We start from the raw sequence: 14674 nt of genomic DNA on the forward strand, positions 1-14674 counted from the left end.
CAGTGTTGCTGTAGTATGTTGTCTATGGCTATGCCCACAGTTTATAAAAGTTCCACAAATGGTAACTTAGCCTAAAAGTTCATATCTTCAAAGCCACCTATGAAAACTAGCAGCATAATAGAATTTTATACACTGTACTTTTTAATTAAAATACCTGTATAAGCCTTCAGTTTTCTTATGCATAACCATAAAACAAGAAATTTTCATTTACTGTTCATATAGCTTCTGAATTCAATCCATCAAAAGTATCCAACCCCTCTTCAGACCGTTCAGTCCATTTCTCTATATATTTAAAATAAATAAAAACTTTAAAATATATTTATTGACCTTTGTCCTTTAATGAGTTGTGTCTACTAAGCCTGAAGACTTCATCTTGTCACATACACACAGGTTAAATGTGTGTGTGTTCACTATTCCTCTTTTATTGAAGTGCATATTGATTAGAATAAATGGTTTTATTTAAACATAAAATAAAATTCACATGTCAGTTCCCTTGGCCAAGGTTCTGCTCAATGCATTCAGTCCTGTGCCTGTGAAATTGTCACTGTGATTTCAAAGCCCTTTCTCTGCCCTTAAAAGAAACTTAAAATCATCAAAAGGCATCTCTTCCCATTCTTGTCTATACTGCAGTGAACAACCATGTATAGCATCCCCATTGTGTGTGTGTGTGTGTGTGTGTGTGTGTGTGTGTGAGTGTGAGAAGCCCTGCAACTGGAGTTAGGGGCAGATAAGCTCTGGTATGGGTGCTGGGAATTAAATCTGGGTCCTCTGGAAAAGCAGCCAGAACTCCTAACCACTGAACCACCTCTCCAGCCCTGAGATGTCTTCCTTATGGTTTCCTAGCTTAGAACCTGTGTCTTGTCATTTGAGCCAGACTGTCTGACCAGGACATCCAGAAAACACTGGAACTGATGACTCTGCTCTCCCCCACCCCGTGTGTGTGGTGTGTGTGTGTGTGTGTGTGTGTGTGTGTGTGTGTGTGTGTGTGCACATTTGTCTGCACACATTTGTAGACTAACCTCTTTCATTGAAGTATGCTCTCTTTGAGTTGGAGCAATAGCTCAGCAGTTAAGATTATTGCTAAGAATCTGAGTTTGGCTCCAGCACCCCAAGTAATGTGGCTCTCAACCACCTGTAACTGTACCTTCAGGGAATCTGATTCCCTCATCTGAGGGAATCTAATGAGCATTTACCGCCTCCCCGCCCCCCACATACACATGCATAATTTGAAATAAAATAAAAGGCAACCTTTAAAAATAGAAATGGGAACTCTTACTAGCCTGGAGTCCACAGATTAGTCCAAGCTCTCTGCCCAGCAAGCTCTCCTGTGTTCACCTCCCCAGTTCTGCGGATACAAGCACATGCCACACTACCTCGCTTTTCTATGTGGGGTCTGGGGCCCAAAGTCAAGTCCTCAGAGGGTGAAATGTCTAGCCCTTATTATTAGGGTGGGTATAGTCTTTGAAGGCCAGAAGGCAGACTGTGTTAGTGCCTAAGGCCATCAAAGACACCCATGTGCAATTGTTTTTATGGAATTTTGTACCATCCACAATTTATTGGTTGGGGCCTAAACATTGAGGTAACTATATCTCAGGACAGAGACAGAAGAAGAGCTTTCTTTTTATATGTGCTCCTCAACACACACACACACACACACACACACACACACACACACACACACACACACACGGGTAGGGGGTATGGCATGAAGCCATAGCAAAAAGCTGCCATCAGCAGGCCAAAGGGAGACCCCACCAGAAAAGAACCCCAGCTGCACTATGACATTGGATTTTTCACTTCCAATAGTATCAGAAAATAAAATTAGCCATTGCCCATGAGTTAGTAGTGCATTTTGTCACAGTAGTAGGACCCAATCAACAAGACTGTAACTATCTCCAAATTTCTGTTGACCAGCACACAAAAGTACAACATTTAAAGGGAGACACTGGGTGGTGTACTCTTCCTAGCTTGGTTTTGCACTCAGTTAGCATATTCCTTGTAAGCAATGTCTACTCTTCTGGTCTTGTAGAAAGAACTCAACAGAACTACAAAGAAAACGGTTTGCTTAAGGATCCCGGGTCCAAGTAACAGGAAGTTAGTTGTAGCTCTTGGTATATCTGAGGAAATGAGACTATATTAAACTCGAGTGCCTGACAGCAAATTGTTCATGTCATGCTATAGCTTTCTTGTTTATGGCTGCAACCATACTTCCAAATTCTTTAAGGGAAATGTGAGAGTATAAATTCATTTGGTGTGTTATTAATATTGCCCACTTAATAAGCAATCCTGTTACCATGTCATTGGAGACTTTGATAAAGAGATTTGAAATATTTCCATAGCTGAAAGCAAGTCTGGGAAGCAGGGCATGGGTGGTAGAGCATGTACCCATGGTGGAGTATGTGTGCCTATGCTGGAGTATGTGCCTGTGATGGTTTGTATATGCTTGGCCCAGGGAGTGGCACCATTAGAGGTGTGCCCTTGTTAGAGTAGGTGTGGGGTTTAAGACCCTTGTCCTAGCTGCCTGGAAGTCAGTTTTCCCCCCTTTGCATTTGGAACAAAATGTAGAACCCTCCTCCTGCATGATGCCTGCCTGGATGCTGCCATGTTTCCACCTTGATGATAATGGACTGAACCCCTGAACCTGCTAGCCCCAATTAAATGTTGTCCTTATATGTGTTGCCTTGGTCATGGTGTCTATTCATAACAATAAAAGCCTAAGTCATTGCCCATGCTGGAGTATGTGTCGATGCTGGAGTGGACTTTCAGACATGAGAATTTCCCAAGAGGCAAAGGATACATTGAAGATGAATGGACATATCATGTTTGCATATTGCTATGAAAGAAGGGAATTGAGACCTTAATTAATATTGTTGAACAAAGAAAAGGTAGGTGATGTGCATGAGGCAACTGATTTTCATGATGGCAGCCCATGAGCACTGGGCAGTAAACATAACATGAAGAGTGGCATGGGTGAAGACTAAGCCAAGGACAGAGAGAAACAAAGTCTGGGAGCTGGATTTAACCATAGGAGAAATAGATTATCATGGTGATTTTTGTTAATTCATTACTTTTCTACTGATTTTTAAAAATATATATTCTTGAAAACAGTGAGTATTAATAAAGTCATCTGATGGTTATTCTTGATTGTCATACTGATAGACTTTAGGATCACCATGGAAACAAGCCTCTGAGAATGTCTGGGAGCTTGTAGATTAGGTTAATTAATTCTTCAAGTGGGTGGCAATACCAAGGGCTGTGGTCCTGTACTGAACATGTGAGCACCAGTGTTCATCTCTCTCTGATTCCTGACCAGCTGCCACATTCTTCTGTTCCAGGCCTTCCCAACCACATCTTTCTCAAGTTGCTTTTGTCATGTGTTCTGTGGCAGCAACGATTGAGATATAAATACTACAGGTGTGGTGGCCATAGCTGGTATCCTCATCTAAACGTAAGGCCTCAGCCAATGTGTGCCTAACTGATTCATCCACACCAAGTGAGCCACCTGAACCTTCCTAACAGCACACGCAGCAGCATGACCCAGGTATGCATGGTTCCCAACAGAGAGGGCTGGGTGGTTAACCCTTCAGCAAGAGTAACAAGGGTAGCCACACAGTGCTCCACATGTACCCCAAGATGACCCTTGGCTCTAGAAAGCATTATCTGTTCTGTGAACAGTACATTTTAATCAGAATTTTGCTGGCTTTGTTGATTATTCTCCATTTAACTGCCATTTCTGTTAACTTAATTCAGATGTACATGAAGCTAATGTCTATTGAGCACATGTCAGGAGAAATAAAAACGAAAACTCAGCACAGGGGACACTTGTCTTTTCATCTCAAATTTGGGAAAAACATTAGGGCTGAACATATTTCTATTCTTTTCTCAAAGGTGAACAAGAACCAAAATCCTAGCCAAAATGAGTGCTCTGAAGGCCAGGGCTTTATTTCTGTGGGAAGAATGGAAGGGGGGGTGTGTGGAGTTGGGTTCATCTCTCAGCCTGGCTGCACAGTTCTCTCTAGCTACGACTTCTCCCAAGCTTGTGGAGTGTGCATGGGTATCCCTGTCACCCTGAAATAGGCATTCTCCTGTGAGCACACCAAAGCCCTACAGCCTAGTGCTGCCGGTGGTCATGGGGCAGAACACTAGCTTCTCACAATACTGGGGGCAAAGGCTGTCTCACTGGACTGCTTAGCCAGCAGAATTGCATCCTGAGAGCTCTGAAGAAACATCTGCTCTGGTCTTCAGCTTCCTTCCAGAGATTCTGGACCCAATGAAGCATCATGCTTGCCCTTGCCTTCTGAGGACATGGATCTCTCTTTTTCTGTCTCTGTCAACTCTGTCCATGTGCTTAGAAACTGTGGGCTACCCCAGGGTAACCCTATTTTGAGAGGTTTGAATGTGAAGATCTTTATGGAGACTGTCTAGCCTGGTGTTCCATTTGCAATTGGCTAGGACTTTAGGAGTCCCTTTGCATGTATAGTAATATACTGAATTGAGAAGGATATCAGAAATCTGGGCACGTGGTCTGCAGCCATTGCTTAGAGACTGAGTACTTGGTGTTCTTGCAAAAGACCCAGGTTTGATTCCCAACACTTACAAGGTGGCTCACAACCACCTGTAACTTCAACTCCAGGGAAATCTGATGCCCTCTCCCAATTTCTGTAGATATCGCATGCACATGGTGTGTATACACACACACACACACACACACACACACACACACACTCAGGCACATCCACACATCCACATAAAATTAAGTAAATATATTTAATGAAAAAGAATCCATCTATATACGATGAGTCAACAAACTTGGTGATTGTTTTAGGCTTTCTTCAGAGAGGACCAGCACTTGTGAATGTGATCCCATGATATGAGAAAGTTAAAGCACACCTTGACTCTTACAGAAGTCACAGCTGCTGGGTCCAGTGGTGTTGATGGCAATAATTCTGATTATAAAAAAGGCAGTGTCCATTTCAGCCTGAGCCATCTCTGTTCTCTGACCTGACTAGTTCACTGTGGCCCATTTCTCTTTAGCTCTCTTGGCCTGAACTAGTACTGATCTAGTCTCCTGAACACTTGTTTTGGTGACTGCTCACTAAACCACCACCCAGTATATCAGCAAGTCCCTTGGAAAGCATTGTCCTGGATGGCATATTGGAAAATTATAAACTAATGTGTTTTCCAATATGCTTTCTTGGTGACAGGCTCCAGAGAAAACAGGGAGCACCATAGTAAGATTCACTCTTTCAGGGTTATGTGTCTTTAAAATCAGAGTATTATGGAGCAAGAACTGACAAGCCTTTACAAATAAACACACATTGCATTTGCCTTGGCTTGTGGCCTTAACGTCATATGAGTAACAAGTGTGTGTTGTCATCTTTAAGGAAAATGGGCCTTTAGAGCAAGGGTTCCATAGACAAGCAAGCTCTACCAGACAGTCCTTCTAGAGCTAATGAGGGGAAGTCAAAAGAGAGACTCAAAGATGCTCTCAAGAATCCATTGCTCAGTCTGAGTCTGTAATTCACAATAAGGTGGTGAATGGCTGCATAAACCAATTCTTCAATTGGAACTCCTCCAAGTCTGCTTCATCTGCAAGCATTCCGATTCAAGGCTTGCAGATCACAGTCCTCGGCTAGTTCAAATCTAGGGATTTCCCTTGTATTTGTTGACGTGGAGCATTACCTCCTCTGATGCCTGCCTCTTCTCTTCTCAATCCATAGACCCACATTCCTAGCAACCACCGCAGTCTAAGAGACACAGGTCTGCCTCCTGTCTAGTCCCAGGGACATTTCTTCAGTGATTGGAAGGTGAGTGTCCCTCCTCAGTTCCCTGAGTGGTCACATAACATGTGAGGTTGCTCTAGTCCCTCAATCAATCAGCTGAGGATGGCAGTAGAGATGGGTGGAGACAAGCTGGCTATGGCTGACCAGAACTACTGAAACAGACAAGGACTTGCTTTGTGGAGCAATACAGACACCTTCAACTCAGACAAGGTTAGTACCAATTCTGATACTGCACATATACATATTTTTGTTAATGGATCTCCAGGATGGCAGATTTTTTGGGGGTCAGGGTGATTAAAAGCTTTCCCTGAGGCCTTCATGCATGGAGAAGAATATAGTACCTTCTGTGAAATCAGGATTATGGTTGACAGAGCAAGTAATGGCCAAGGGCTGGGGTCTTGGGAGAGCTGCATCACTGGGTCCTGGAAAACCAATTCTTTCCCACTGAAGGACTGTGGTTACGTGTGTCAAGACTGATGAGTGTCCTGTCTTTGATATATTAGGAATGGATGCTGTGTGTTCCCATTGTATGACATTGTTTGATTAGCCTCCTGCTGACTATCCCCCTGTGTGATACTGCTGACACATTTCATTTCCCCTGAAATCTGTATGTAAGATGCTGCGCTTCTTGATAAACTTGTTTGGCATAAGGTGTAGCTTGTGCAAGACCTCCTAATCCCGAACTCTACTTTCCCTTTTGATCCTCTGGTCCTCCTACCTGTTACTGAACAACTACCTGCTAGTCCAGGTTAGCAGATGCTCCTGAAAGGACCCCATTTTCTCCATTTCAGCACCAGGCCTAATTTAGAAAAGAAGGCCACAGACATCACCTCCAGGGACAGACCATAAAATCCAGAACAAGATCATAAACCCCCTCCCAAAGAACAGTCTGGAGAGAGCCATAAGAAAGAGAAAATATCTGAGCCCAGGACAGGTCATCTGCGCTGGCAGTCTTATCTCATCCTGCAGCTGAATGTTCATGCACAGGAATGCAAACCACCTGGCACAAGCCAATCAGAAGCTGACCCTTGTGACCTCTCCAACACCCACCAAGGAAATTTTCAACTACCAAACCTAACTCTAAATATAGAAAAACTAATATAGTCGTTAATCAAAGTTATACTAAGGTCACTGCTTTGGTCCCTGGCAGTCACATTAGAGATTACCTAATCCTTCTAGAGAGTTCCTCCTGGTTCCCTATAAGAAGGCCTATGTGCCTTTGTATGGGATTATCATTTTGAAGAATGGTTGACTTCAACATGCTAGATGTTTTCTACAGAATAAACACTCTTTGTCTTTGTATACTATCTAAGTCTTGGACAAGACTCTTATAGTCCACAGACACTCAAAAATAGGGTGTGTTTGTGTCTACCTTCTCTTTCCTCCCCATGGACAGGATGATATAAAGTGTTTGTCAACTTCTAGAAATGGTTGTGATGGAGACACAGTGGGAGGAATCAGCATCTAATCTCAGAACTCAGGCCTGGTGTCCATTACTGCCCACCCCCATCCTGTTACCACAGGCTCCCTTCAAGGTCTTTACACCTGACTAACCATTCACTGTGGGCCTCCTTGTTTCCCAAGCCAGCTACCACCGAGTGACATGCATGCTAGTGATGGTTCTCAGTGGCCTCCTGGGCTTCCTCCTATTTCCAGTGGGTCCATCTTTTCTCATTGGTTGCTCACTCAAGACAGTTGGTCACAGCCCTGCATTTAAATAGAATTGTGGTGACATTCCAATATAAGCAATCCGCACATCATGTTCATGCTATCAAATACTAGTTGATCTTTACTCCTGGAAATGTGAGCATACCCTGGCCTTGAAGCCAGTCTTCATTACGTGTGATCCTCAGAGTCAGGGGCTTTCTCCTCATGCTTCTCTGAAGTATTCAGTGTGTTTAGTGCTTTTTACTGCCCAGCTCTGGTCAGAATTCCATTCAAGGCAAACTCTGGAACATTCTAATGCAACTAAAATTCCATCAGGTCTACAGACCCCTTATGGTGCAGTTCTTTGTAGTCAGTCTCACCAGAATGCAGGAATGCATCTGCTCTGAATGGCACACACTGGGCATGCACGACCTATTATAGATGAATAGTTACTGCAGTTAATATCAGAAAACTAAAAAAGTAACTTTGAATCTATTATTCAGGAGAGAGATTTAGAAAAGAACATGGTCTAGCAAGGGAGAAATATGAGACAACCAGAAAGGACATGTTCCCTTCAAGACCCTTCAGAGAGACATGGATAGTGAGTAATTGGATTATCAGTCTGCACCACAGAGCAAGGTACCTTGTTTGTCACAATTATTGAGAGAATCTTCCAGAACCCCAAAGCCCCAGAGCACACCCTCCTACCAGATCCTGCTCGCCAAGTTGGAGCTGAGTTGTGAGCACTGGAAATGGCCACAAAGCAAATGAGTCCAGAGCTGAGTATGGCCATGAGCATGTTCTAGTCTCTGAGTTCCCGGAAAACAAGGTTAGAATCCATAAGTGCTTGGAAAACACTCACTTTAGAAGTTTTCTTTATCAAGATGAAGGCAATGCTGGAGTGGGGTATGGGCAATACCACAAGGCTGTGCCCAAGACATATGTACATATGTCCCCAGTGTGTGGTCACTCCTATGAGGACTTTGCACTGTAACCTTCTTCCCCACTGTGCCTGGGCTCAGCCCCACCATTCTCTCTGGGTTTAGTTTTGCTTACTGATAGCAGTGCTTGGGACACCTTCCTTTCTAGCTTTTAGCTCAAAGGAGAACACAATAACTATATTTTCTACATTAAATCAGTGCTTATCACAGCAGTTGTGGCTCCTAATGGGATTGCTAATGTTGGAAGGAAGAGAAAATTAGCTCTGTGGGTGCTTTGGAGGACATTCTGCATTTGAGGGGATCCGGGGACACTCTAGAGCAGTACAGGTAGAACACCTGGCAAAATTTTGCTTGTCAAGACAAAAGCTTTTGCTTTGCTCCAGGAAATGAAACAGAAAGGCCAAGCCAAGAGGGCCTGTAGCATAGCTCATGGGGGTAAGCATCCAGACTCCTTAGTCCTCTCAATCCTAAGACACAGTTCCCCAGCAGTACAACCTAGAGAAACAGCCCCCATGAATGTCTCCAGAAGCAATGGGTAGACAAGGCTCAGCCATATGCTTATTCCAATAAAAGAGTAAAGGAAGCTGCCCCTTTCAAAGCCTTCTTGGAATCTAGACTCCCACTTGGAATCCAAGGCACCCACTGCCTCCTACAGAATGCTGTCCTGACAGCTGGTGTCATCACTGGACAGAACCTCTGCGGTGACTGTGCTATTTAGTGAGAGTAGAGAGGGCTGCAGTGCAGCGGTTGTTTTTATGGAATGGAAGTGATTTAAAGTTCCATCAGTGCTAGCTGATAGGGGATATTCATTGCCCCATGTACTATGACTTTATTGCTACTAGCCATCTCTACCCACCACATTCTGCTCTTGAATGGTGGGGGATTTCAGGCAGGAGAATCTCTGAAAACTATGACCTCATTCTAAGTCCCAAGGAAGTGTGACATGACCACAGGACGAAAACTGTAAGGGTAATTCTTTTTTTCTTTCTTTCTTCTCTTTCCTCCTTTCTTTCTTTCCTTCTTCTTTCTTTCTTCCTTCCTTCCTTCCTTCCTTCCTTCCTTCCTTCCTTTCTTTCTTTCTTTCTTTCTTTCTTTCTTTCTTTCTTTCTTTCTTTTTTTTTTCAATCACAGTTCTGCTTAAGGAAAAGCAAAGACAAACCCATGCTCCCTGGGTCTCTTCTTTTCATTAAGTCTCTGCAGTTGCTCTGTCCCCCTGCTGCATGCATCCGCCCAGAAGCGGCACTCACAAAACAAGGGAAGGGATCATATCACGTGTTTTTTTTTTTAAATAGCTATCCATCATTTTAACTGAGAGTTCGTAGTTCTCGGGGAAGTAGACTTGACAAAGGAGATAAGGGAAACCCTCTTGCTCTCAGAGTCTGCTTTCAGTAAGCTTTCGCGGCACCTGAGAATTTACTGTGGTGGCCTGAATGAGGATGGAGGCATAGGCTGATGTGTATGATGACCACACTGTCCCCGCCTGGTGGCTCTGTTTCGGAAGGCTTAAGAGAGGTGACCTTTTTGGAAGAGGTATAACAATATGTGCGGGCTTTGAGATCTAAAAGACTCTTGTCATTTCTTCTCTCTCTCTGTTTTGTGCTGAGATCGCTGCTTCCCAGCATTCCTCTCTCCCACTGCGCCTGCTGTCTCTGCCCTGACATAATGAGCACCAACCCTCTGCAACCATAAACATTCTTCTGTAAGTTGTCTTGGACATGGTGTTTTATCACAGCAACAGGAAAGTAATTTTACTACCAAAGTGTGTTTTGAATTCTTACAGCAATATGGGGAAGTCAATACAATATTAAGAGTAAGCATTGAAAAGACATAGACCTCACAGTTTTAAAAGACCATAAAATTACAGTTGTTAATATGCTGTGGTATGGGTACATCTGCAGACATGTAGACCAGTGGATTAAAACAGTTCTGAACTAAGTCCACAGTCACAAAGGAGCTACCACTACACTATGCGAATGGGATATTCAACAAACAAGGCTGATAGAGCTGCACGCTCACACGCCAGGAAAGTCAGTTTACACCACTACACAAAGGATCTAAATACAAAACTTAAAACTGTTGACATTCTTAGGACAACAGGAATAAACCTTCGTGACCTTAGATTAAAAACACTTCCCCTGCTATAAACACTAGCATATTAATAACCAAAGAGGAATTAGAATTTTGTCAAAATTAAAGCCTTTTGTGTGTTAGCAGATCCTGTCAAAGGGCATGGAGCATTTGATCAGTGGTTAAGAGTCTGTGCTACTCTCCCAGAGACCTGCACTTTGGTTCCCAGCATCTCTCCTGGCCTTTGAAGGCACCTACACATACAAGCCCAAACCTACACACAGAAACACAAACACAGTGAAAATAAAATTAAATTATAATTAAAAATAAAATTAAATTTAGAAAAAAGATACAATCAAGCCAGTGAAGGCCAATGAGATAGCTCATTCACTGGACACAGGAGCACAGAACAGCTCTCCCACACAGTAGCCTCTGACCTATGCTCACAGTCTGTGACACTGATGCATTTTGGGTATTTATGTGATCTAAGAGTTTCTGTGTTATTTTGTTAATACATGTGTATCTCAATGACTTCTGTATGTTGACTTAATATTTCTGAATTAGGATAAATCCCACTTGGCCATGGTATGTAATATATCATAGAGATTTTTGTTATCTATCTATCTATCTATCTATCTATCTATCTATCTATCTATCTATCTATGTATCTATCTATCTATCTATCTATCTATGTATCTATAAGTTATATATTTACTTATTTATTTAGTTATATGTGTTTGTGTCTCTGGCTGCAGAGGCCAGAGAGGGCATCAGAGCCCTGGTAGCTAGAGTTACAAGTGGCTGTGTGACACCTAATGTGGGTGCTGAGAGCTGAACTCATCTGTGCAGAGCTGTTGGTCCAGCCTTCATAACACCTTTATGTTACTGCATTCAGTTCACTACTAGCTTTTTGTGCATCTTTCCTCACAAGGAACAGTGGTCTGCAGTTCTTATTTTTCCTGGGTAATGTCTACTACCGGTTAATAAAGATATTAATTTTATTTTACTTCCATTGTGGTCTAATGGTCTACTTGCATTTTGTACCAATCTTTCCCCTGCACTGCGGTATCTGCTTACTTTTCCACCTTGAAGTCTAACACATGTGCAGTCAGCTTATGGAGGCTGGCAGTGATGTTGATTTGCTCCTACTCATGATAATCTAAAAGATTGGTATGAGTGGGGCAAGCCTCGTTTACTGCACTCCATGTTCCCTGCGTTGTCCTGTGACACCTTCCACATGGTTCATCTAACACTACTCTAGGAGGTCCATCTCATGCTCCACTTCTATCTCAGCCACTCACAGGCAATGCAGGGGAACACAGTAGGTACTGCTGTGGACTCTGTATGTCTTTCTTACCTGAGAGAGTTTTGCCTTTGACCCCATCAGTATTTAACTCTGTCAGTGTTACCTAATAAGTAATTTGCTTTCGGCACACAGTCATCATGTGTTGCTGGAACATTTTTTTTAATTCTTCCTTGCTGTAACACCCAGGAATACCATGGGATATATTAAACTATTTCTAATGCCAATAACTTTAATTTCAAGAAGAATAGCATCAGTAAATTTTAATCTATGGCATTTCAATCTAGTCAAACACTATACAACAATTTAAAGCATATAAGATAGATTTGTTTTCATTGAAAACCAACTATCTCCTATGATAGTATAATCAAAACCAGAACCTGATAAGAATAAACTGTACAGTCAACAGCTCCTTAGAAACTATCTCGTAGTAAAACTGCTCATTGTAATATGTTAGTGACTGGTTCTGAGAAGCATCATACCTGGGGTCAGCAGGATGACTGAGGTGACAATCAGGGAGCAGATGACAAGGATGACAAGCAGTGCAATGGCGATTCCTTTCCAGTTTCTCTGTGGAGGATTACTCCCCACCAGCTCCTGAAATAACCACAGGAAGAGAGAACCCATGAGCACAAGGCAGACTGGCCCAACCAATCAATGCTACCACCTTATTCAGGACACAGGGCCACAGCAGAAGCCTCTTTTAGCTTTCAGACTGCCTAGAGTGAGCTCCTCTCCAGCCCTCCCTCCTACAGCACCCTGAGGACCTGCTCTGTTCCTTCTCATGTCAGGAAGACTGTGGTTCTACAATGAGTCTGACATTGTGCCATGTTGAAAATATCCCCCTCATAAAATATCCTCATGAACTAGTTGTCACTCAGTGTGGCCTTGAGACTCTCTTTTTCAAAGCCCCATGGAGTCTCCATGGGGTCTCAGTCAAGTGTGATGAACATTGCTAGCCCCAAATCTCTTCTCCCTTTCTTTATGTCCACACTATTGACTTTGACCAGTAGCCACCCTGTGTGAATATTTAGCAAGCACACACTGGGCGTCAACTTCTATGTGTGCCACTTAAAGGGAGCTGGGCGTTTCTTCTTCAGCTCTGTGAGCACCCTTTAGCACTCCTCAAGTCTTGCTTCCCTGGTTTGCTCACCTATCCTATTCTCTAAGCACATTTCATGGAGCAGCACGTGTGCTATAGCAAGGGTAGAGGGTGGGAGGGAGATCTGGAGATATCACTAAAGGATGTTAACATAAGAACAATTAGGAACTCAACAGACTTATAGAATAATGAGACTAAACTTATGGTTTCCTTAAGATTAGGGTCGCCATATCATTTATGGTCCTCACTGGGATTCCCGGAGTAACAAGTGGGGCATCATTAATATCTAGTAACAAGTACTGCATATAACTATTAAATAGTAATTATAATTACTTCTACAGAAAAATCTATACAGAAACAAAGGACATAGGACTGTACTATAGCTATACATGCTTTGCTCTGAGAATATTTTAAAGCATCTGTCATTTCAGCTCATGTTAAATTATCCAAGATGTAGTAGGATAGAGATTGTCTCTAAAGTAGATAACAATACAAAAATTCATCTCCATTCATAACTGTATGTTCATTAGAAGGTATAAAATGGTTCCAAGTCCATATAATAGACAACAGTTGATTAGCCATATACTTTTCCTGGCCCTGACATACCTGTAATATGATATCAAGTCATGGGCTGTAACTTAAGAGAGCAGAAGGAGATCAGCTATTATTGCTTTACTATTTATCACCATCATTGCTAAATAATAAAGCAGTAACATCTTATGTACAACAACGAGTGAACTAAGAAGTGTGTGAAGAAAGGGAAGCCTGTTCTATTACACTCTCAGTTCCAACTGGGCAAGTTGGGGTTTTAGCTTTTGCTGGGAAGATGGGGCAGGTTACAGCTTTCTGAATACAGCATATATTAAGCTGCAGACAGTTATGAATGTTTCAGATACACATATATAACAGGCTTGCTTCACATAGCTAAAGGGATGGCAGATGCAATATCCAGCAGAAGCGAAAGATGAACTCCCAGTAAAGGAAGGCATCTGCAACATAAGACTAAAGTATCAGGAGATATGACACAGGGGGTGGCCAGTGGCAGGGGTACAGCAGGAATTACACTGATGGCAGGGGTAGAGCTTGCTGGTCATGACGACAGTGGGTGGTTTCATGGTTTTTGGTTTTTTTTGTTTTGTTTTGTTTTGTTTTTGGTAGTTGCTGGTAGAGGGGTCAACCAGATGGCCCTTTCACCAGGGAAGTGGAAAGTGCATTCAACCCTCTTCCTTACAACAACCCATCTTTCAACCCCCACACAGGCAGTTTTAGAAGCATGTAGAGACTACAGGACTCTGGCTCCCCAAAGAGAAAAGATCAAGATTAATCAAGTAATAGTTTTAAATATTTGCAGAAGGTATTCATATGTTAGCAGCTCTCTGGGGGTGCCAGTGAGATTGTGCATCTTGCTACAGGGCCAATCCTGACACAGTCAGCAGGCCCACCCTCCCACCCAGATTTTCCCCTCCCAAGCACTTCGGCTGTGTGTCTCTTAGGTACTTTTGTGTGGCTTGGCTTTGCTAGTTCTGAGTGTGAGTAGCTATGAAATGCCATTAGAGGCTGGTTTCAAGGCAACTCTAAGACACTTTAAGTAAACCATCAATTCAGGGAGACCTCTGTGTGTGTGTGTGTGTGTGTGTGTGTGTGTGTGTGTGTGTGTGTGTGTGTGAGAGAGAGAGAGAGAGAGAGAGAGAGAGAGAGAGAGAGAGAGAGAGAAAGAGAGAGAGTAGTCCTATCCTCTATAAAACCCCTGTTGATCAAACAGACCCCAACTTTGGATGATTAGCAATTCATTTCAGGGGAAGAAGAGAGACAAGTACTTCCCAGGACCAGC

At 42.9% G+C, this 14674-nt stretch overlaps 1 protein-coding gene across 6 annotated transcripts in view; it reads right to left on the minus strand.

Moving 5' to 3' along the window:
- Dpp6 (dipeptidyl peptidase like 6) overlaps positions 1–14674 on the minus strand; it is a 906096-nt gene that overhangs the window by 324999 nt on the left and 566423 nt on the right. For all 6 annotated transcript variants that reach the window (XM_087656307.1, XM_087656309.1, XM_087656310.1 and 3 more), the window contains 1 exon segment: positions 12224–12338. In XM_087656307.1, coding sequence (XP_087512433.1) covers positions 12224–12338 — 115 coding nt within the window.

The sequence above is a fragment of the Rattus norvegicus genome, chromosome 4 (assembly GCF_021556685.1).
Source record: "Rattus norvegicus strain SHRSP/BbbUtx chromosome 4, alternate assembly SHRSP_T2T, whole genome shotgun sequence".
Classification (NCBI taxonomy): Eukaryota; Metazoa; Chordata; class Mammalia; order Rodentia; family Muridae; genus Rattus; species Rattus norvegicus.